At 37.4% G+C, this 21948-nt stretch overlaps 1 protein-coding gene across 4 annotated transcripts in view; it reads right to left on the bottom strand.

Annotated features, from left to right (window-relative positions):
* Positions 1-21948, bottom strand: part of SPEF2 (sperm flagellar 2) — a 185765-nt gene that overhangs the window by 104438 nt on the left and 59379 nt on the right. For 2 of the 4 annotated variants that reach the window (XM_011286553.4, XM_045038153.1), the window contains 6 exons: positions 13706-13925; positions 12034-12188; positions 10286-10361; positions 8853-8914; positions 6536-6639; positions 4971-5227 (listed from right to left, as the gene is read on the bottom strand). In XM_011286553.4, coding sequence (XP_011284855.2) covers positions 4971-5227; positions 6536-6639; positions 8853-8914; positions 10286-10361; positions 12034-12188; positions 13706-13925 — 874 coding nt within the window. Of the gene's footprint in view, positions 1-4970; positions 5228-6535; positions 6640-8852; positions 8915-10285; positions 10362-12033; positions 12189-13705; positions 13926-16485; positions 16869-20514; positions 21340-21948 lie in introns of those variants that run through there. The other 2 variants (XM_045038156.1, XM_045038157.1) reach the window with 2 other exon arrangements.

A 21948-nucleotide genomic window follows, 5' to 3' on the forward strand; every position in this document is an offset into this window, starting at 1 on the left:
TTGCTCTTCCCAGAAAACTCTGATGTTTTCTGGGGGTCATCATGGATCTCTCTTTAAAGTACATTTTTACTCCTAGGTGATATCTTGCACCTTCAAATCCTTAACTTTAGTGCATGCTTCCTTCCTGACATCTAGCCCCATTTGGAGAACTGTTCTATGAACATCTTAGCTGAAAGGTCCCAAACGCACTTCACACTCAACATTTCCCTAAAGAATCTCTATGTATTTTTCATATTCTCTAAGTAAATGGTATCATCAATCAAAACTGTGTGGGTCAGAAACTTGTGGTCATCCTGTTCTCCCTGTGGCATGTCTCCTGTCCTCACTGATCACTGAATTCTGTAGTTTGCCTCCTAAATACCACTTGAAGCTGACCATTCCCATCTTGCCCCTCCCAGCTTTTGTAATGCCTCTGCTGTTTTTCAGAGGATAAGAGTTTTCTCATTTGTTTTTTGTTTCCAATCTTACTCCCTTCCAATGCATCCTCCACCCTGAGCCAGAATGGACATTATAAAAAGCATATCTAATTGCATAAATCTCAGCTTCAATATCATTCAGTGACTTGACATGGCTTCAGGAAAATGCTCAAACACCTTAACTTGGGGCGAAAGTTTTGGCTGGCCCATGCCTACTCTGCAGGCCCATTTCTGCCCCTCTTCCATACCTTGCTGCCTCTCAGCCCTACTGAGGTACTTGCTGTTGTCTAGATGGACCACGCTCACTTGCCAAGATTTGTGATGTGTTTCTCTGTACCTCTCTCCCTTTCTTGGACTGGTCAACCTCTTCTCATGCTGGGCACACCTATTATAACACACAACTAACTATATTATATAATCAGCTTACTTTTGCTTCTTCTTACACTATATTGTCAACTACTTGAGGATAGGGACTTGCCTTTCATTTGTTTATTATCAGTTCCTGGCAAATTATAAATCTTAGATAAATGTTTACTAGTGGTGCCATTTTAGCTCCCTTCACTCTAGACCAGTGCTATCCAACAGAACTTTCTAAGATGATGGAAACATTCTACACCACTGCTGTATGATATGGCAGCCACTAGCCATATGTGTACATAAAACATAGCCAGTGTGACTGAAGAACTGAATTTTTAATTTGTTAATTTTAACTAGTTTAAATGGCATGTGTGGCTAGTGGCTGCCATGTTAGACACACAACTCTAGACTGCAATCCCTTGGTTCCTTAGCTACAATGTCCACTAAATTCCTTGAAGGTAGGATCCATTTCTTCTTTATTACTCTACATCCAGTGCCTAGCACAATGTCTGGCATCATGCTATAAATAAAAAATGAATATGTGAATGAACAAAATATTGTAGAAGGTTAGAATTTTATCTGAAAAAGTAACTGTCTAAAAAAAACTGTCTAAAAAGTTTAAGTGGGGTTTTGACTAACACGAGGAAATTTCAAAGACCATTCGAGCCTTATATTTTAAGAAAGAAAAATATTGTTTTTAGAAAAATCTTAAGATATGAAAGAATAACATTTTTTATCAACTGAAATACTTTAAAATATGAAAGCTGCAGATTGATTTTCAAAGTTGTGGACATATTTAGCATACTCAATTCTGACCAAAATAAGTAAGAATTATAAAGTTAATGATTTCATACTAGTTTTAACGGTTTAGTTGGCCTAAACCCAACAATGGGCTCAGTTAACTTCAAACCAAGAAATACACAATGTTAGACATGTATGGTAAAAAGAAAAATCACACTGTGCTTTAATACTAATTTCTGAGGGTATATAAATATGATTATTTATGTGTATATGTGCATAAAATTTGATAAAGGAGAAGTACTCCCTGTGGTAGGGGAGAAAGGGCATTTTAAAGCCTAATTATAAGTCAAGGGTCAAGAATAAAGAAATTAAACAATTTATTTTATTTTTTAAGTTTATTTATTTATTTTGAGAGTATCCAGGGGAAGGAGAGTAGGGGAGGGGCAGAGATATCGGGAGAGAGAGAATCCCAAGTGTGGAGCCTGACTCGGGGCTTGATCCCATGAACTATAAGATCATGACCTGAGCGAAGATCAAGAATCGGATGCTCAACTGACTGAGCCACCCAAGGACTTAAACAAGTTAGATGATAACATCAGCTTTGACAAATTTGCCAGAATCACTCATCATATAATTTTGATAGGGAATTGAAAGAACTCAAACTGGATTGAGTTGGACTTCTTGAAAAATTGTTGCCAGTTGATTTCCTTCTGTTTCTGAAACATACCACAATATGCTTCCTTTGGAGCCCCCAGAGGGTAGGCAAACCTTCTGCGGCTCTCATAGAGTTATATTCAGCTTTCAGGGACCTTCTCCCCGACAGGTCTGTGTGTGTACTTTATAACAACTTGACATACCCACTTTCAAGTCAGACTGATCTTGAGTTCAGGGTCCTGTTCTGCCACCAGTGGGCCATGGATTGGCAGTGCTGGCAGCCAATCTCAGCTATGTCCTGAACAGGAGGGGGAGTTAGCTGGACAAGCAGAGTCATTACTACAGTCAGCATTGCTCCTACTCCCTTTCATGGATAGAAGTAAGTTCTCTCTTTTAAGATGTGCTAGACAGGATCCAGTTTAAACTACTGTGCTCAAAAGCTAAAGTAGTATCTAGTGGTTTTGTCATTTTATTTAGGTAAATGATAAAAGAAGACCTCAAAATTACACTAACTCAAAATAAGGATGAATGTGACCTTGGACAAGTCAAGTGCTCATGCTTTAAATTCCCATCTATAAATGAAAGCATGGAAAGAGATGATCCCTTAGGTCTCTCCCACCTCTGAATGTCATTGTATTAGTAATAAAGCAGTAATAAAAGAAAGATAAATATTATCATTTGTTAAAGGATTTTTTTTATAAAGGTAAAATCAAGACTCTCAAACAAAGGTAAAATGTCATTATTTAACTCTTCAATTAATGAGAGAACCAGTAGGATGTTACATCAGTTCAAATAAGAATTGGATAATAGACTATCTACAATCAGGAATGCTAAAATACATGTTAATAGATGAAAAACTAATAGATGAAACTAATAGATGAAAACTAATTAGAAAACTAATAGATGAAAATCTAATACTTGTAATCTCTTCAAAAGTTTAGAAATTAATTATATATTGATTAAAATTCATTTGCATGCCTATGGACAAGAGTCATTTGAATTGCTCTCAGTTTCCTATAATTTACAGAGTCATAGAAGATCTGAATCAAAGCCAATGAAAGGCACAGGCTCCCATAGATGCAGATAGTCCAAAGGGGTACAAAAGACTATACTTAGCTTTCTACTGAAAGGATACTCAATAATCTCTTGTCCATTTCAAAGTCTTTCATAATTCTTACTGATGTATTTGTTACATGTTTATTAACATGTGCCAGATACTATCCTAAGTGTTTTACATGTATCTTATTTAATGTCTGTGATATTGTGATATAATAAGAGAAACATGTTTAGTCTTTTTCTCTGGCTCTTGACGAAAAGCTTGGAAAACGCTTGTAATTTCCTGAGAGATAGGTATAAGGAGCATTTTTTCTTATTCATAATAAGCCCCTTGCAACATTACCTGAGTTAATGTTAACGAGATGACTCTTAGAAGATGGGGCCTGGTTGCCAGAGGAACAAACCATGTGATTAGAAGGCTGGAACTTTCAGCCTTGACCCCAGACTTCTAGGAAGGGGAGTGGGGTTGAGAGATGAATCAATCACCAATGGCCAATGATTTAATCCATCATGTTTATTAGAACTGCCATAAAAACTCTAAACTAAGGGGTTCAGAGAGCTTCTGGAATGATGAACACATCCACATGCCAGGAGGGTAGTGTAACCCAAACACCATGGAGACCAAAGCTTCTGAGCCTGACACTCTTCCAGACCTAGCACTATATTCCTCTTCATCTGGCTGTTCATTTGTATCCTTTATGATGTCCTTTATAATAAACCAGTAATAGTAAGTGTTCTGTGAGTTTTATGGGTCATTATAGCAAATTCAAACCTGAGGAAGGGTTATGGAAACTCCTGATTTGTAGCCACATCATACAGAAGTGTGGGTAACCAGGGGATCTACTACTTGAAATTGGAATCTGAAGTTGGAGGCAGTCTTATGGGGCTGAGCCCTTAACCTGTGGAGTCTTCCCTAATTTACCAGTAGTTAGTGCCAGAACTGAATTAAACTGTAGAACAATTTGGTGTCTCCCAAGAACTGGAGAATGGGGTAGTGTAGGAATTCCACAATTTGGTGTCAGTAGTGTCAGTTTTCCTTTCACATCTGTAAAACTACAATGAGGCATTTTATTATGTAGATTGTGAAACTCAGGTTTAGAATAATGAAGTAACTTTCCCTTGGTCAAATAAATACCTCATGAGTTGACAAGAGAAGGTTCAAGAAGATGTGTTTTCCCCGTAAGTATTTCATTTGTGGAATAAAGTAACATTTTCATTCCAGTGACAAAAAGTACTTAAACAAACCATGACTACTGGAAAGACTATTCAACCCCCCCATGTGAGGACTTCAGCCAACTGAGACTGCTTCTCTGACTTCACACACAATCTCAGGGAAGGAAGCTATCGGATCCTTGCTTTGCAGAACAGATGTGATTTATGACCTTCATTAGATGTGACCCACCAAGATGTACTAAACAGCCACAAGAAGCTTCTCCATGCATGCAAGTCTCAAAAAGGGCAACTCTGTGCTAGGGAAGCTGCCAAATTGAGGGAAGTGTTCAGTGAGATGCTTGCAGTTGGCATAGAATTCTCTGCTAGTTCTCTACAGTGCTGAACAGCAACAGTTAAAGCAGGAGGCAAACGTCCTCTGCTAGGTAATTCTTTGGAAAATCTGAAATGGATTTCTTATTACCACTCCTAATTTTAAATGGGAATACTCACCGATTCAGTCAAAGAAGAAATGAATAAAGAGCTTTGAGTTACAAAAAAGAATATCAAAACAAAGGGGAAAAGTATCCAGCTTACCCATCGTGTCATTCATGCGATCCAGTGAAGAATTATCTGAAATATCTAATAACATGACAAAATCAAATGCAGAAGGAGGAAGAGGAACTTCTTTGGAGGCTTTAGTATCAACAGCCAATGTGGATATTTGTGCTTTCTTTTCCTCCATTTCTAGGACCTCTCTGTTGCAGCCTGTGAGAGCTTCCTCCAGAAGCTTTGCTTGGTTTAATGTCATTGGAAAACCATCCAAGACCCATCCTTGATCCACAGGTATCTTACTAAATTGAAAATGGAAAAACCATTAACATTTTGATAGATACAAGTACTCTGGAAGTAGCAATACAATGAGTCTTGTCTTTACCTTTCCTTCAACTCCACAGTAACCTCCTTTGGCACAAATTTTATTACTTTACAGCTAAGATGAGGCTTATTAATGCAGCACAATCACTCCTTTGCTTAAAATCTTTCTGTAGGTCCCTGCTGCCCTCCAAAGATATTTCAGAGGCCGTAACGTGGTATTTAAAACTTACTGGCCACAACTTGCCTCCCTATAACTCTTTGTCTCTCGCAGTCTTGAATCATTTACTTCAAACAAACTGATCTCCTCACTTAGGTAAATAAGCATTGCATTTTCTAGCTTGTGGTCATAGGTTTGAACCTGTTTCTCTTCTACACATAGTGGGATAACACACTTCACAGGGCATTATGAGGATAAACTGAAATGATCCATTTTAAGAACCCAGCATCGAGCTTACCACACTGTGGATACTCACAATGTCAACCTGGAGAGTTCTTCCTACTCCGCCCGACCCAGCATGGAGCTATAACTGCCTAACCTGAACTCCTCTGCTCTCATTCACTTCGCTATACAATGAATAATTATTGTATTTCATAACTGAGAAAAATTCAAGTGGGGCTTCTTTATCTCAATTAGATTATAAATTGTTGTAGCGTAAGGAGCATTTCTTGGGTTTTTGCTTTCAGTGTCACATCCTGCATAGAGAATCGAGCTCCAAGAATTATTATTTTGGATCTTTATATTGAAAAACCATATGAAAGGGGAACAAACTTAAACTCTGTTCTTCTAAACCCCTAATTATGTAAAACTGAGATTTTGGTTTTTGGATTAAAATTTATGACTTAATTTCTTCTCTGTTAGAACTCCTTTCTTGTCTGTGCAACCTCCTTTTCTCATTGCCTCCCCATCCAGCACTGATGAGCCTTTGGGTCCCTGGGTCCACTTCCTTCTCCTGAAACATAAAACAAGGAAGGGCACTGACTTGTGACCACACAATCAGGGTCTCTCCCCTCTATAATCTGTCCCTTGGCTTTTCCAAGTATCTAATGACTCCTTGAATTCCTGAGGGAATAGAACCTGACCTTCACCTGGGTGAATGAAGACTGGTAAAGTGGGAGAAGTGAAATATAAGCATGTAAATCATAAAACATGTCTTTATCTTGCTGTATGTTTTCTCATGTAGATGGGTAGTATTGATTAGATATTAAAAATAAAAAATACTGCTATATTATTCTTTATATACTTCTATCTGATAAAGAATATATTAGTAGATTAAAAAAATACGTACTTAATAGCATTTACCATGATGCTAACTAGCAACATGTCAGAAACGCTCTTTCCTTTCTTCAGCAACTTTTCTGATTTTGCACCAAGCTGAGCACGCACAGTGAGCTGTGAAAATAAACAATGAGTGGTAGAGTACAACTAATTTAAAAGTCAGAATCCAAATGTCTAGGGGGAAAATTAAATGGTCATGCTCTCTGGTGAAGACACTGATCATCTGGCGCAATTCTGGAGTCAGCCAAGCATCCAGGGGAAGTGTGTATGGATATTGAGGCTCCTCTGTGTGGGTCCCTCCTTGCCAAGATCTTCCTCTGAATTCTCAGCGGCTCTGGCATTGCCAACCTTCGTTTTCTAATACCTTAAACTGAAACTATTAAAGATTTCTGCTTGAGTTCTAGCCACTCTCGTGCTACACAGACATGGTGTGCCTCTGGGATAACCTGTACAAGTATGGCTCTTGACCAGGGAAGTTCCCTTGATTCAGTGGTCCAATGCCACACAGTTCATGCCTGTTTTAGGCTGCCTGCCTGTCTTCCACTTTGACTTTTTCCTGTTGGCTTTTGGCCATCAAATAATTAGCTTTTCTATTTTGTCCCGCATCGGTAACATTATCTGTAGAAGGGCTAGTCCAATAAAGCTGCTTTACGAACAGGAAAATTCCCTAGTGCTGATTCTTAACTCAACCACCAGCAAGTATTTAACAAGTCAAATGATATTAGATGTCTATGCAAAACCCTATAAAGTTTCCTTGTTTACTTCAAATGTCCTCATTGTGCCTGTAAGGCTGACCTGACTTTTCTCCTTTCCAGCTCATCTCTCTAACCCCACTTTGCTGGCCAGGAACCTTCCTGCCTCATTGCTGCCATCCAGCTATTCTTACTGCCTACAATGCTTCCCCAGATGCACTTGGAATTTTCTCTCAATCTTCTTTCAATCTGGTTAGATCTCACTTTCTCAAAGAAGGCTTATCCCATTTAATACAGCAACCTTCCCTCTTTCCCCACCTCCATGGCCTTGACCCCTTTGCTTCTGACCCCTTACTTCACTCTACCTTTTCTTCCCTTCTGACTCATTACCATCTAATGGGTCATATAATTCATTTACTCGGTGTTTATGGTTTGTTATCTGTCTGCATTAGAATGTAAACTCTTTAAGGTCCAAGAACCTTGCCTTTCTGTTCACTGACATATTCCAAATAATTACAACAATGAACACACACACAAAAAGTATGTCCTTTGCGTTGAATTGAATATGGAATTTGGAGGATTTGTAACTCAATAAAAGTAAATATAAAAAATGCACTTAGCCTTTCTGTTAATTTATATTGCAAATACACAGAGTAAAAATGATACATTCCCCTTCATCACTTTCTCTAAGCCCATTTCCCTCTTCACTGGCTGTCATACTTACAGATTGGTGTATATCCTTCCAAAACTTTTTCTATCTTTAAGGAATTTTCAAATTAAAATATTTGAAAACTAAAATTGTTTCCCAGGTAAATCACATAATAAAAGTAACTAAATATAATAAAAATAAAGCAAATAAAATTTCTTGATTAATCAGGACATTGTATTTGATGACAAAAAGATATCTCCACATACAGAAAAGCAATACTATACAAGAAAATGCTAGTTTCCATTGGAAGTCACAGTGAGTGAATTGTTGTGAGTATTTCAGGGATTAATAAAACATTCTGAAGAGTCACCAATAGGGGCGCCTGGGTGGCACAGTCGGTTAAGCGTCCGACTTCAGCCAGGTCACGATCTCGCGGTCCGGGAGTTCGAGCCCCGCGTCAGGCTCTGGGCTGATGGCTCAGAGCCTGGAGCCTATTTCCGATTCTGTGTCTCCCTCTCTCTCTGCCCCTCCCCCGTTCATGCTCTGTCTCTCTCTGTCCCAAAAATAAATAAACGTTGAAAGAAAAAAAAAAAAAGAGTCACCAATAGGTCTAAGGAGAAATTCTGGGGGAAAAAAAGTATTTAAAGATAAAGAGAGTAGGAAAGGAAAGAGAAGTAATAAATTCAGTGGTAAAGAAAAACACATAAATGTAAGTTTGACATATGATTAAAATTTTAAAAAATCACATACTTATTTTCTTACCTGGCAAAACTCAATAGCAATTTCCACTGCTTTAGGGATAAGGAATATTAAGAATATAAAGAATATTAAGTAACTCAGATTTAGTTACTATTTTACCATAATAATTACTTTAAACCAAAAAAGGAGCACATTGCTATTTCATTCCATTTGAAGACATACCAAGAAACTATGAATCATGACATACTTCAATCTACTAGTAGCCAAAATTAGATTACAATACTTACTTCAGAGAAACTATCACTTGATTTGACTTCTTCAGCTTTTGGAGTTTTATTTGTTTCAGTACCTAGCAATAGGAAAAGTGTTAAGAATAAAGTCCAGTATTTACCACTAAGAACCATGTTAGTATGTGATCATCCATGGTTTTGGACAGATGGGTTATTGGATCCAGCCATGCCTGAGATGCTCGGAGGAAAGAAGTAATAGAATCACCACAGAAAGGCTTCATCTTTGTTCCACAACATTAAAATCCTGGCTGTTGTGTGGCTTGGTGTTTTCCACTTCCTTCCTTCCCTTATGGCTCACTCATAATAATATCATTAGGAATACTTTAATACAGTTTGCGTTTTCTTTTTAGAAAAATAGCCAAGTTTCTGAAGAAAATTTTTTAAAATGATAATTCATTCATTTTCATTTTCCTGAATTATCAAGTTATAGGTAATAAATATGTCTCAAGGTAGAAAAGTCTGGAAGTCAGACTTTGGAGTTTTTTACTTGAATTCTATGGGAAAAAAACAAGTTTTCAGAGTCTGTTTATAATTAACTGGACTTTTGTAATAAAATATGTCATACAATACTTATAATAGATTAAAAATCAACCAAAATTATCTTGTAAGAAACACATAACTGAAATAAGGGACAGATTACACCCTTTGAAAGGATGGAAAATACAACTGCTCTTGGAGAGCTTCATGCTCACCACATGGTCCAGTGGTGACGGCAATAATGACGTGCGCACAGGATGATCTGAACTGTGTGCTAGAACATGAGGAAACTATTAAATATGGCAAGCCTTCACTAGCACAGCTAGAAAAGATATTTAAGACTTAAAATTGTTTTCCTTCAATGTTTCTAAAAAGCATCTGAAAGACTAGAACCCAGATCCCAAGTGAGGTAACTTTTCATTAGGTTTGGAAGCCAGGTTCTATTTATTTGCCTTGCCCAAGGCTGGAAATCAACTTAACTTTAGGTAGGGAACCACTCTTCAGCAGGGATGCAAGAGACCAGACCCCGTAGCCTCCCTCAACCAGTAAAGAACACAGCAGTGTGCAGGGAGCCCCAACCCTACCACTCACTCAGATCTGCCTGGGCGAAAAGAAACAATAAAATACTGTCTCCCTGCAAAGCCAGGGAGAGGGAGGATTTATCCTGGATGTTATCACAAGCACAACAAAACTGAGCAACTATCTGAAGGAGCAAAAAAAGATTCCTTTGTAATACTTATCTCTTATCCCTATTTATAGACAAGGGTTGGGGACTTCTGTGTTTACCTTGCTCTCTCTGTTAAATGACCAGGTAGACAACTATGCAAAACTCTCCTTGTCTCCCTTTTCTTTCCCTGAAAGCAAGTTTGTGCTCACATACATGTGCACTTACTATTTATCTGTCTGTCTCTCTAATGTAAAAAATGGATGATTTGTTTGGATATCTCACTTACTAAGTACAGTTTTATCTTCTGTTTCTGGCAATGCTTCATTTGAAGCTGGATAAGCTGAAGATACATCCTGTAGATCCTTTGGGGAGAAAACATACATACACACACAGAAATCTTAACATTATCATATTTTAATAACATTTAAAATTTTATTTCTATAAGTAAGGTTCACACTATTTTATCTATGACCTTAATGATATTAAGAATAACTGAATGATTTCTAAAAACACGTAAAATTGATGATTATTCTTATCGAAACACACAGTAGCCTGTGGTGTACTCTGTCTTTCCAATGATCTTCAATTACTATGTAAAATACAGCAACTGCTATTTTGAAAATACAGTGAGGGGTGCCTGGGTGGCTCAGTCGGTTAAGCATCTGACAACGGCTCAGGTCGTGATCTCACAGTTCATGAGTTTGAGCCCCGCGTCAGGCTCTGTGCTAACAGCTCGGAGCCTGAAGCCTGCTTCAGATTCTGTCTCCCTCTCTCTCTGCCCCTCTCCTGCTCACTCTCTGTCTCTAACTCTCTTAAATATAAATAAACATTAAAAATTTAAAAAAAATACAGTGAAACCTGAGAAAGAGGTAGAGTTTATGAAACACTATTTTAGAAAGAACAATCCTAGAGGTGTCAGTCATAGCCATAAGAGAATAAAGAAAAAACATGTACATTATCTATCATCAGAATAAGGGGCAGCCCACACTTCTCCCAGTTATTTTCATAACTTCTGGTTAAATGGTATTTATTTTGCAACTGATGCAAATGATCTGGGTTAGATTCTTTGCAAGTTTATTCAATTGCAGAGACAACATAAGGTAGGGGAAAGAGTACTGGATTTAGAATCTTGGTTTCCACTCAAAGCCTAGCCGTCAATAAGCCTTCTGACCCCGAGTAAGCCAATTTATCCTTGGGACCTCTATTGTCTCTCCTTTAAAATGAGGGTGCTGGACCACATTATGATTCTCAAGGTGGGGTCACATTCTCCTGTTTCCTGCCTTAGAATCTTCATGCAATAATGTAGAAGATGCAATATTTATGGGAATGTGATGCAGGTAAACCACAAGAAAATCTCCCCCTCCTTCACTAACCCCTCTGGTTGAGATCTACTCACAGACCAAATTCAGCTGGCCAACTGTTTTGTATATAGTCCCTGGGCATCCCTCTGTGGAACAGCATTGTGAGCCAGGGGACCAAGTCTGGTATCCCCCTCCACCCCTTCTCTGCTATTCCCCCCCCCCCCCCCCCCCCCCCCCGCCGCACGTGCCTTGGCCGTGACCCAAAGCTGGCACAGGTCTTTATGCGATGGAGACTTCACCGTTGGCCACTGTCAAGGTCTCAGTGGTGGAATATGACTCTGAGAGCTGGTAACTTGGTGAATTCTGCCCACAACACTCATACCCCACCCACTTCCAACCTCTTGCAAGTCAGCCCCTTTGCCCCCTTACCAGTCTTACCAACCTGTGGCTCTTTCTCAGAAGATTGTCTCCTGCTGATGGTAACTGGGTGCAAAATGGACTAACCACCCTGGAGGACCCATCCAGGCAATGTTGGGGGAGTGGGAGGGAGGAATCTTCTCTTTTGCTATATAAACACCCACACAATAACGTTGATTTTGCCTCTTGGCCCACAAAACCTAAAATATTTTCTCTCTGGACCTTTATAGAAAACATTGTTAACCTCTGGTCTAGAAGATCTCTTAGATTCCATTAGAATATGAGGAGCAGAAAAGAAAACTAAAATCACACTTGCCTGGCTTTCTTTACTCGTCTCTTGCTGAACTGGTAGAGCCTTTTCTTCATCTTTTTTCTCAATTGGTAGGGCCTCACTGACTTGTTCATTGTCATGAAATGCTTTGATGGCTTCTTGGACAAGAGTGTCAATAGAAAGTACCTGAATAGGAAAGTCTAAAGTACAGCAGACAATTTTATTAATTACTTCATTTAGGAAATTGACATAATTATCCTTCCGTGCTGGCTTCACCCCATAATACTGTCTTTTGGGCTCCCTAGAATTGTCTTTTGGATCAAGCTGCTTATTTTTTTATTGTGGTAAAATTCACCTAACATAAATTTAACCATTTTAACTATGGTAAAAGATACACCTCAGAAGTGTTTAGGCCATTTACATGTCTAACAATCACCACTATCTCATTCCAAAAAATTTTCATCACCCAAAGAGGAAACCTGGTACCCACTAAGCAGTCAGTCACTCTGTATCTCTCTTATTCCTGTGCCCGCAACCAGTAAATTGCCTTCTGTCTTTATGGGTTTGCCTATTCTGGATATTTCATATCAATGGATCATACAGTATGTGGCCTTTTGTGTCTCATTTCTTCCATTCAGCATCATGGTTTCAAGGTTCATTCATGTTGTAGCATGTATTAGTAGTACTCACTCCTTTTTTATGGCTGAGAAATAATATTTCATTGTGTAGATATACTATTTTTGTTATCTATTCATCAGGCGACATTTGGATTTTTTTCGCACCTTTTGACTATTTTTAATAGTGCTGCTATGAATATTCCTGCATAAGATTTATTTTGAGCACCTGTTTTCGATCCTTTGGGGTATACATTCCATAGCAGAATTGTTGGGATCATATGGTAATTCTTTGTTTAATTTATTGAGGAACCACCAAACTGCTTTCCATAGTGACTACACCATTTTATATTCCCACCAGCAATGTATGAGGGTTCCAAGCAACACTTCCTCACTAACACTTGCTATTTTCCTTTTTTTTTTTATTGTACCCATCTTAGTGGTGTGAAGTAATATCTCATTGTGCTTTTGTCAAGCTTCTTTTTAAGGAGGTACTTTTAACATTTCAATAATGATCTACCTTACCTTTCTCTGCATTAGATTAGTTTAACATGGACTAGTCTGTAAATTTTGAGTTTTGTAGTAAAAACAGCAAAAAATTAGTGTAATTGAATAAAAGTGAACTAAACCAACGGAAACCTATGCTTTTAGCTGAACGGACTTCAACAGAAAAAGCCAAAGCCTCATTAAAAAGACAGAACTCAACAGATGTGAAGAATTAAAACATTTATAATTTTAAGTAGATTTCTTTTGTATTTGTTACAAATTATTAATTTCCTCCTTCATTGGTAGGTAAATAAAATCTATGAGGAAAAGTTTACAATTGGTATTTCTCTAGACTATGTACTATCAGTATATAACATATCCATATATCCAGGTTTGCTTGGGACAGTCCCAGTTTATGACTCTAAAATCTTAAAAGTGTCTGCCTTGGACAATTAATTATATGATCAGTCTATTATAAAATTTTTGATGATGACAGAGTTTCTCACTATATCAGCAGATTCTTATGTATGTTGTCTACAGACATAGTCATTTGAAGCTACAGTCAATGTAGACAGAATCCAATAAGCAGGGGGAAAAAAAGAAAAAGGAAATTCTACCTTTTTGTAGAGCCTTCAGGGCAGTAGTTTTTCCACTAAATGTTTTCCCCAATAAGCACCCTTTAATAGCAAATGAAGGTAATTCTGGTATTGTTGCTTTGACTTGAGGAGGATGAGATTTTTCAATTAATCTGTGAATCACATGACCCAATATGTTGTTGTTGGAGGGTGGTAAATTCTCAACCATTTCTTCTGGTAAGGCCCACTCTCCAACCATGTTCTACAAAATAACAATGAAACGAACAAAAAAGAATATTATTAAAAGTGGAATTCAGCCATACAAAAAAGTTGTATCAAAAATAAGCCCAAATTATAGCAAATAAAAGTATGTAATACTTTAAATAATTATTTTACATAAATGAGTAATAACATAATACATTCATATAGGAGAGCAGAAAAGAACTTCCTACGTTAAAGTAAAAAAGAAAAAACTCAAACATCCTTAACAGTTTATGAAAGTAGGCATATTGGGTTAATTGAGACAAACTGTAACCCAGGTTGAGCATAAAAGACACTTAAATCGATGCTGCCATCAGTAAACAAAAAAAGAATAATAGTTTATCTGCTATCTTATGCAAATACTAAGCTTACTTTAAAATATTTTGGTTTTTTTTATTTTTTATTTTTTTATTTACTTTTATTTATTTTTAATTTTTTTTCCAATGTTTATTTATTTTTGGGACAGAGAGAGACAGAACATGAACGGGGGGAGGGGCAGAGAGAGAGGGAGACACAGAATCGGAAACAGGCTCCAGGCTCAGCCATCAGCCCAGAGCCCGACGCGGGGCTCGAACTCCCGGACCGCGAGATCGTGACCTGGCTGAAGTCGGACGCTTAACCGACTGTGCCACCCAGGCGCCCCTTAAAATATTTTAAAGAAAGATAAAAGAGAACATTCATGCCCAGTATGAATCTACTAGTTTGACTCCTGGTTTCTTCAGGTTTCCTGCTGAAATGAAAACAAACTACAGACCACATTCTCTACCTCTATGTGATAAAACTAGAAATCAGTTTTTGGAAGATATGAGAAATAGAAGGACTTAAAAATTAAAAGCATTCTTTTAAAATAATTCTTGGGGGGGGGGCGCCTGGGTGGCTCAGTCGGTTAAGCGTCCGACTTCGGCTCAAGTCATGATCTCGAGGTCTGTGAGTTCGAGCCCCGCATCGGGCTCTGTGCTGACAGCTCAGAGCCTGGAGCCTGTTTCAGATTCTGTATCTCCCTCTCTCTCTGCCCCTCCCGTATTCACGCTCTGTCTCTCTCTGTCTCAAAAATAAACAAACGTTAAAAAAAATAAAAATTAAAAAATAAAGTAATTCTTGGCTTAAAGGGGAAATTAAAAGGGTAGATGCCAAAAAGAACATTAAAACAATAGATTTATTAAAAATATGTGATGGGATCAAATTGTACTCAGAGGAAAATTCGGTCCCATAAAACGCCTGATCTAAAATAAAAAAGAAGGGAAACAAACTAAACACTAAAATAGGAAAAAGTAATTTCATATAAAAATGAGGAGGGAACTCATAAAAATGGAAATGGATACAGAGTAAAACCATCAAGATATTTTTATTAATATTTCCAGGACTTGTCCAGACTAATGGTGATAAAGAAATTGCTTCTAGTTCTGAACAAAGATGTAGAAGAGCAAGTATCAGTTTTGTGACATAATAGGAAAGAAACAAGAGATTTTAAACCCATTACTGTATTACATTCATAGGTTAAATTTTTTTTTAAAAGCATATGATCATTTAAGCAAGAAACTTCTGATAAAATTCATGTCTGATGAGGGAAAAAAAACCCACAAAATTAAAAGGAAATAGAACAAATCTTTTAACGTGTTATGAATGAAGATGACTTCTCTAACACTCTCAGGGACTGACACATAACAGTTAACCAAAATGAATGACACATTTTTCCAGTAAAGGCAGGAGTTAGAAAAAGATACTCATCATTAATAGTCACATTATTCTGGAAGGTCTAGCCAATGCAACTGAGATAAAGAAAGAGGTGGAAGTGCTTCTAGAAGTAAAGGAGGCTGCTTCTAGAAGCCTTTACTTCTAGAAGTAAAGGAGGAATTCAAGGAGACTTGAATTCCTAGTGCAGAGGTGATAGCTGTGACCTGAACTACGAGTCCCCATGAGGGTGGCAGTGGTGACAGTTTTCTCAACAGATCTTGCTTTGGTGGGTCTGATAATTTTCTTTGGAAGATTACCCTTGAACCTGGTTCTCGAGCCCACCTGCTGATTAACTGAACTACCTAACATATTTGGAATAACTGTTTTCCTGCTTCCTCAGCAAGAGTCAACTTTTTTCTTTTCTGCTTACAATTAAAAACTTTCACAAAATCATTGGAATGAACAAAGAAATAGGGAGCCTATATACAGGAAGCCTCAAACTTCACTGAGGGGTATAAGGAAAAATAACTTCAATAAAGGGTAAGTTTAAAAGGTTAAATCTATAGGGGCGCTTGGGTGGCTTAGTTGGTTAAGTGTCTGGCTTCTGCTCAGGTCATGATCTCGCAGTTCATGCGTTCGAGCCCCGCATCAGGCTGACAGCGCAGAGCCAGGGGCCTGCTTCAGATTCTGTCTCCCTCTCTCTCTCTCTCTCTGCCCCTCCCTTGCTTGTGCTCTGTCTCTCTCTCTCTCTCAAAAATAAATAAAACATTTAAAAAAAGGTTCATGGGGTGCCTGGGTGGCTCAGTCAGTTGAGCATCCAACTTCAGCTCAGGTCATGATCTCGCGGTATGTAAGTTCAAGCCCCACGTGGGGCTCTGTGCTGACACCTCAGAGCCTGGAGTCTGCTTCAGATTCTATGTCTCCCTCTCTCTGTGCACCTCCCCCACTCATGCTCTGTCTCTCTGTCAAAAATAAACAATAAAAAAAATTTTTTTTTAAGTTTCAAATCTATAAACTATTTAATTCTTACCAATTAATCTGATTGAATATAATAACAACAAAAGTGCTAGTGTCATATGACCAATGAGTCTAAAACTAAGGCAAAAGAAGAAATACAATGGATAAAAATATTTATTTAAAAAACTTAAGAAAGTAAAAGGGGGTGTACCTTACCATATATTAAGTACTTGTTAATAATATAGTAATGAGGGCCCCTGGATGTCTCAGTCAGCTGAGCATCTGACTCTTGATTTCAGTTTAGGTCATGATCTCACAGTTTGTGAGATTGAGCCCCATATTAGGCTCTGCACTGACAGCGTGGAGCCTGCTTGGGCTTCTCTGTCTCCCTCTCTCTGCCCCTCCCCACTCATGTTTGCTCTCTCTCTCACAAAATAAATAAATAAACATTAAAAAAGAATACACTAATAAAAAAATGAGTTTCAGAAAGAAATGGGTTTTTTCAGTGCACAAAAATATAAATTCTATAAATAGATCTAAGTATATGCAGGAATTCAGTACTTAATAAGATTTATATTTCATAGTAGCAGAGAAGTACATTATTTCATAACAGGTACTGAAATAACTGGCCACATATTTGAAAATAATAAAGTTGGATAGCCTTATATTTTTTCATGAAAATAGATTCTGAAACCAAGAAATCATGAAGGCACCAAAATCTGGATGAATATTTACATGTTCCATGATGGTCTTTCTAAGCATGAAAGCCAGAAAAGAAAAGGCTGATAAATTTGGTTATATAAAAATAAAATATTCTACACATCTGCACTCCATAAACATACTTACACAAATTAAAAAAAAATTTTTAAATTTTGTTTTAATGTTTTGTTTATTTTTGAGAGAGGGAGAGACTGAGCATGAACAGGGGAGGGTCAGAGAGAGGGAGACACAGAATCTCAAACAGGCTCCAGGCCCTGAGCTGTCAGCACAGAGCCCGACGTGGGGCTCGAACTCACGGACCGCGAGATCATGACCTGAGCCGAAGTCGGCTGCTTAACCGACTGAGCCACACAGGCGCCCCTAAAAATTTTTTAATGCTTATTTATTTTTAAGAGAGACACAGAGTGTGAGTGGTGGGTGGGCAGAGAGAGAGAGAGAGAGAGGGAGACACAGAATCCAAAGCAGGCTCCAGGCTCCGAGCTATCAGCACAGGGCCTGAGGCGGGGCTTGAACCCATGAACCATGAGCTCATGACCTGAACCCAAGCTGGACACTTAACCAACTGAGCCACTCAGGCGCCCCTACTTACACACAATTGAAAAGTAAAAAACAAAAGGAAAGTGATATATATATCACTTTATATATATATATATCACTTTATATATATATATATATATATATAACTTTATATATATATATACATATATATATATTTCACAAAGGCTTAAGAGTCTAGTTTATAAAAAGCTGTATGTAATAAGATAAAAAATATCCCAACAGAAAAAAAAGGCACAAAGAATATGAACAGTCAATACTCAAAATAGAATAAAATGGCCGATGAGTTTTTGAAGAAATGTTCAAATTCAAAAAAATAAAGATATCCAAAATAAAACAATGATCGTATTTTGCCTAACATAAAAAGATTAGTCATACTTTTCATTCAGTGCTGGTGGGAGAGTAAATTAGTGCATTGCTTTATTGTATTTTCTAAAGCTGTCCAAAGTCGCTTTACTATCACCACAATAATAAAAATTATTAAGACATAAAAACAGATAAGAATTAGGATTTAGTTTAAATACAAATCACTGAAGAATTAGGTAAGATAGTATTTTTCTGAAGTCACTTGAAGATCTTAAAAAGATCTGTAGTGCATATAAACAAATTTAGGAACATAAGTAGTTAACAATTTCATTATATAAATATTCCATCCACAATCTACCAGAAACAAAGGGTAGAAATATAAGACATAGAAATACATGATATATTTTATTATTTGGAATTAGTACATATAACCTATTTATCTAACTATTCAAACTTCAAAACACTCTGATGTACTGTTTCAGTGGTGCAGAACATTACGAATTCAAGATGTATCAGCTTATCAGCCTTTTTAAAAAAATGATGCAAGTTTTCTCCAAATCTTATTAAAGATGATCAGTTTTATTAGCACTTTTTAAAATATACCACTTGCAGGGGCACCTGGGTGATTCAGTTGTTTAAGGGTCCAACTCTTGATTTCTGCTCAGGTCATGATCTCACTGTTGTGGGATTAAGCCCCTCATCAGGCTCTGTGCTGAGTGTGAAACCTGCTTAGGATTCTCATTCTTTCTCCCCCTCTCCCTCTACCCTTCTCCCTCGCTCTCACACTCACTCTCTAAAATCAATCAATTAATCACTTGCCCTAAATCAACTTGCCCCAATTAATCTTAACTTAGTCTTCTTAGTCCAAATAATTGGGCTAGAAAAAATGAGCAATATTCACTGGGGGGGAAAATGAGCTTCTTCAACAGCATATGCTCTCATAAAAACCAGAGAGAGAACAAAAACAAAAGACACTGGGGCTCCTGGGTGACTCAGTTGGTTAATCATCCAACTCTTGATTTCCGCTCAGGTCGTGGTTGCACAGATCATGGAATCGAGCTCCATGTCGGGCTCTGAACTGACAATGCAAAGCCTGCTTAGGATCCTATCTCTCTCTCTCTCTCTTTGCCTCTCTGTCTCTCTCCTTCTCAAAATAAATAAATACACTTAAAAAAATGAAACAGATTTTCATTAAAAAAAAGAAAAAAGAGTTCAATGTGTTTTTTCACAAAACAGAGCCAATTTTTCAACTTCGGCTAATCTGAATTTTCTTTCTTCTTTTTTTTTTTTTTTTTTTGAGGAGGAAGGTGTTTCCTCTGACTACACGTCAGGATATTTATCTTTATATTTGTATACTTACACTAATATATATTTTGTATGACATGGCATAAATATTTATATATGCTAGGTCATATACAAATTTAAACATGCTTTTATATATGCTATCTCATATATTATTAAACACATGCCTTTGTTGTTGCATTTTTTAATCAGTATTCTTTTCATATCTATCCAATATCTGACAAAAAATGCTTGCTCAGAATATAAGCTGACAGATTTCATAAATGCTATACATGGCTTGCTTGGTTTGGGGATAGAATTTCTGTTATGACAACATTCTGAGATAAGGAAATGCTTTTTGAAACAAATAAACAAAAATCCCCCACAGTATTCACAATAGGTTTTCCTTTAAAAATGGTGGAATTTATTACTATCTCAATATAATCATATCTGTTACTTCTAAACAAACTATCCTTTATTTGTAAAATTTACTTTTTTTTTAGTTTTTCTAATAATTCTGTACACAGTAATTATATGCATTATTCAAAATTAGCTAAACACTGAATTGCTTTTCATAATCATTGAATTGGAATTTATTGCTTGCTTCTGCTTTCATTCATTGGAATCACTTATACTTCTAATTAGATGTGATAATTATTTTATGTAATGTGGCCAGTCAGAAGTAAACCAAATTAATAAATAAACCAGAGGGGCGTCTGGGTGGCTAGGTGGGTTGAATGTCCGACTTCGGTTCAGGTCATGATCTCACGGTTCATGAGTTGGAGCCCCCCTCCAGGCTCTTGCTGACAGCTCAGAGACTGGAGCCTGCTTTGGATTCTGTGGCTCCCTCTCTCTCTGTCCATCCCCCGCTCATGCTTTGTCTCTGTCTCTCTCAAAACTAAACATTAACAAAAAAATTTAAAAAAACAGAAATTACATTACTTTAAGATAAAAAGGCTTTAAGTCCAAGGCCAATTTTAGGTGGAAAGTTTCTAACGTTCTAATGATTTTGTGCAGTGCATTTAATCTGTCCTAAAGGAACCAGTCTGGGACTGAAATCAGATGACCTGGATCCCCAGAATAGTTCTGCTACTTACTTGTTTTGTACTCTTGACAACTGCCTCATCTTTGTGTGATAGTATCTATCTCACACAGTTGCTGTAAAGATTGAATGAAATTCTTAGGTGAGTAGTCTATGTCACCGTGCAGTTTCAAAACTTAACTAAGAAGTTCTCAGGCTCCTGCTGGAGGCACATAACAGGAAGTTTCTGCCCAATGGGAGAAATTACATGCCGCTTGCACCCCAACCGGAGAGGTGTGCTTCCTCACAAAGGGATCAGAATAAAGCCCTGTTCCATTGCTGAATTAGTTGTAGAATGTGGCCCAACACAATGGGATAGAATGTTCACCATGCAGAGACCTGAATGCTTAGGTTAGGAAAAGGTCTGAAGCTTGACCCATGGAGGTAAGGGGCTCAAGGATTTGGTGGAACTCATTTTGAAGACTCATCTTAAAAATACAGTTGATAAAATTTTTAAGTAAAGACCAAAGATAAAGGGTAAGTCAAACTAACCATCTCAGGTTAGAACAAGAACATGATGAGTGAAGAGGAGGTCAGAAGAACTGGAAAAAGGGAAACTCAGACCAGAATGAAGATTACTAGTTTAACGACAATGAGCTAAAGAGATTTTCTAGTTCGTTAGTGAAGAGGAGCTAGATTTTTTTTTTTTTACCATATCCCTATTTCACGTGGTTTGTTTTATATAATTATGTTAACTATGTAATAAAATTTTATCAGAGAAAAATTATATAATAAAATGTATAATTCTTACTCCTTTGGGTATTATTATGAATAGATATCTGACAATTAGTTTCAAGACTCAGCCCAGCGTGGGCAATGCCAGGTAAGTATCACCTGGTACAAAGTATTGTTTTAAGGAGACACTTTTCCTATGTAGATGTGTTCCATGATTCTAGCACTTGATTAATGGAAACTGTCATATGTATGTAAGTGTGTGTGTGTGTGTGTGTGTGTGTGTGTGTATATCTTATCATATATATATATACATATATATATATCATATATATATCTTATATATCTTATCTACCTATACACAGAGACCATGAAATTACAACAGAAGTAAATAGCCCCTGCCCTTGGTCGAAAGTCACAACCTATTTACCAGCATTGGTTTCATTAACTGATCAACATTGACCTTTTCAGAGACTGCATTCTGAATCCCTGGGACCACACTATCCACTTATTGTTCCTATCTTCATAAGTGACATGGACCTAACACTGCTTTCCAGCCTGGATCCCCACTCACACTCACATGGTTGTCTGTATCACGTTGTAGGTACCTCATGGTTTCCTAGACTTCTGATTCTGGTTACCTCCAGTCTGTCATATCTTTGTTTCCTATGCCTTGATGTGTCATTATTTTTCATCCCCATTGTTAACCATGGCTAAAAGCAACATGAGCATTTACAGACAGCATCTGCTCAGTATCAGTGTGCTTGAATGTAGGCTG

The sequence above is a fragment of the Felis catus genome, chromosome A1 (genome assembly GCF_018350175.1).
Source record: "Felis catus isolate Fca126 chromosome A1, F.catus_Fca126_mat1.0, whole genome shotgun sequence".
In the NCBI taxonomy this organism is placed as follows: domain Eukaryota; kingdom Metazoa; phylum Chordata; class Mammalia; order Carnivora; family Felidae; genus Felis; species Felis catus.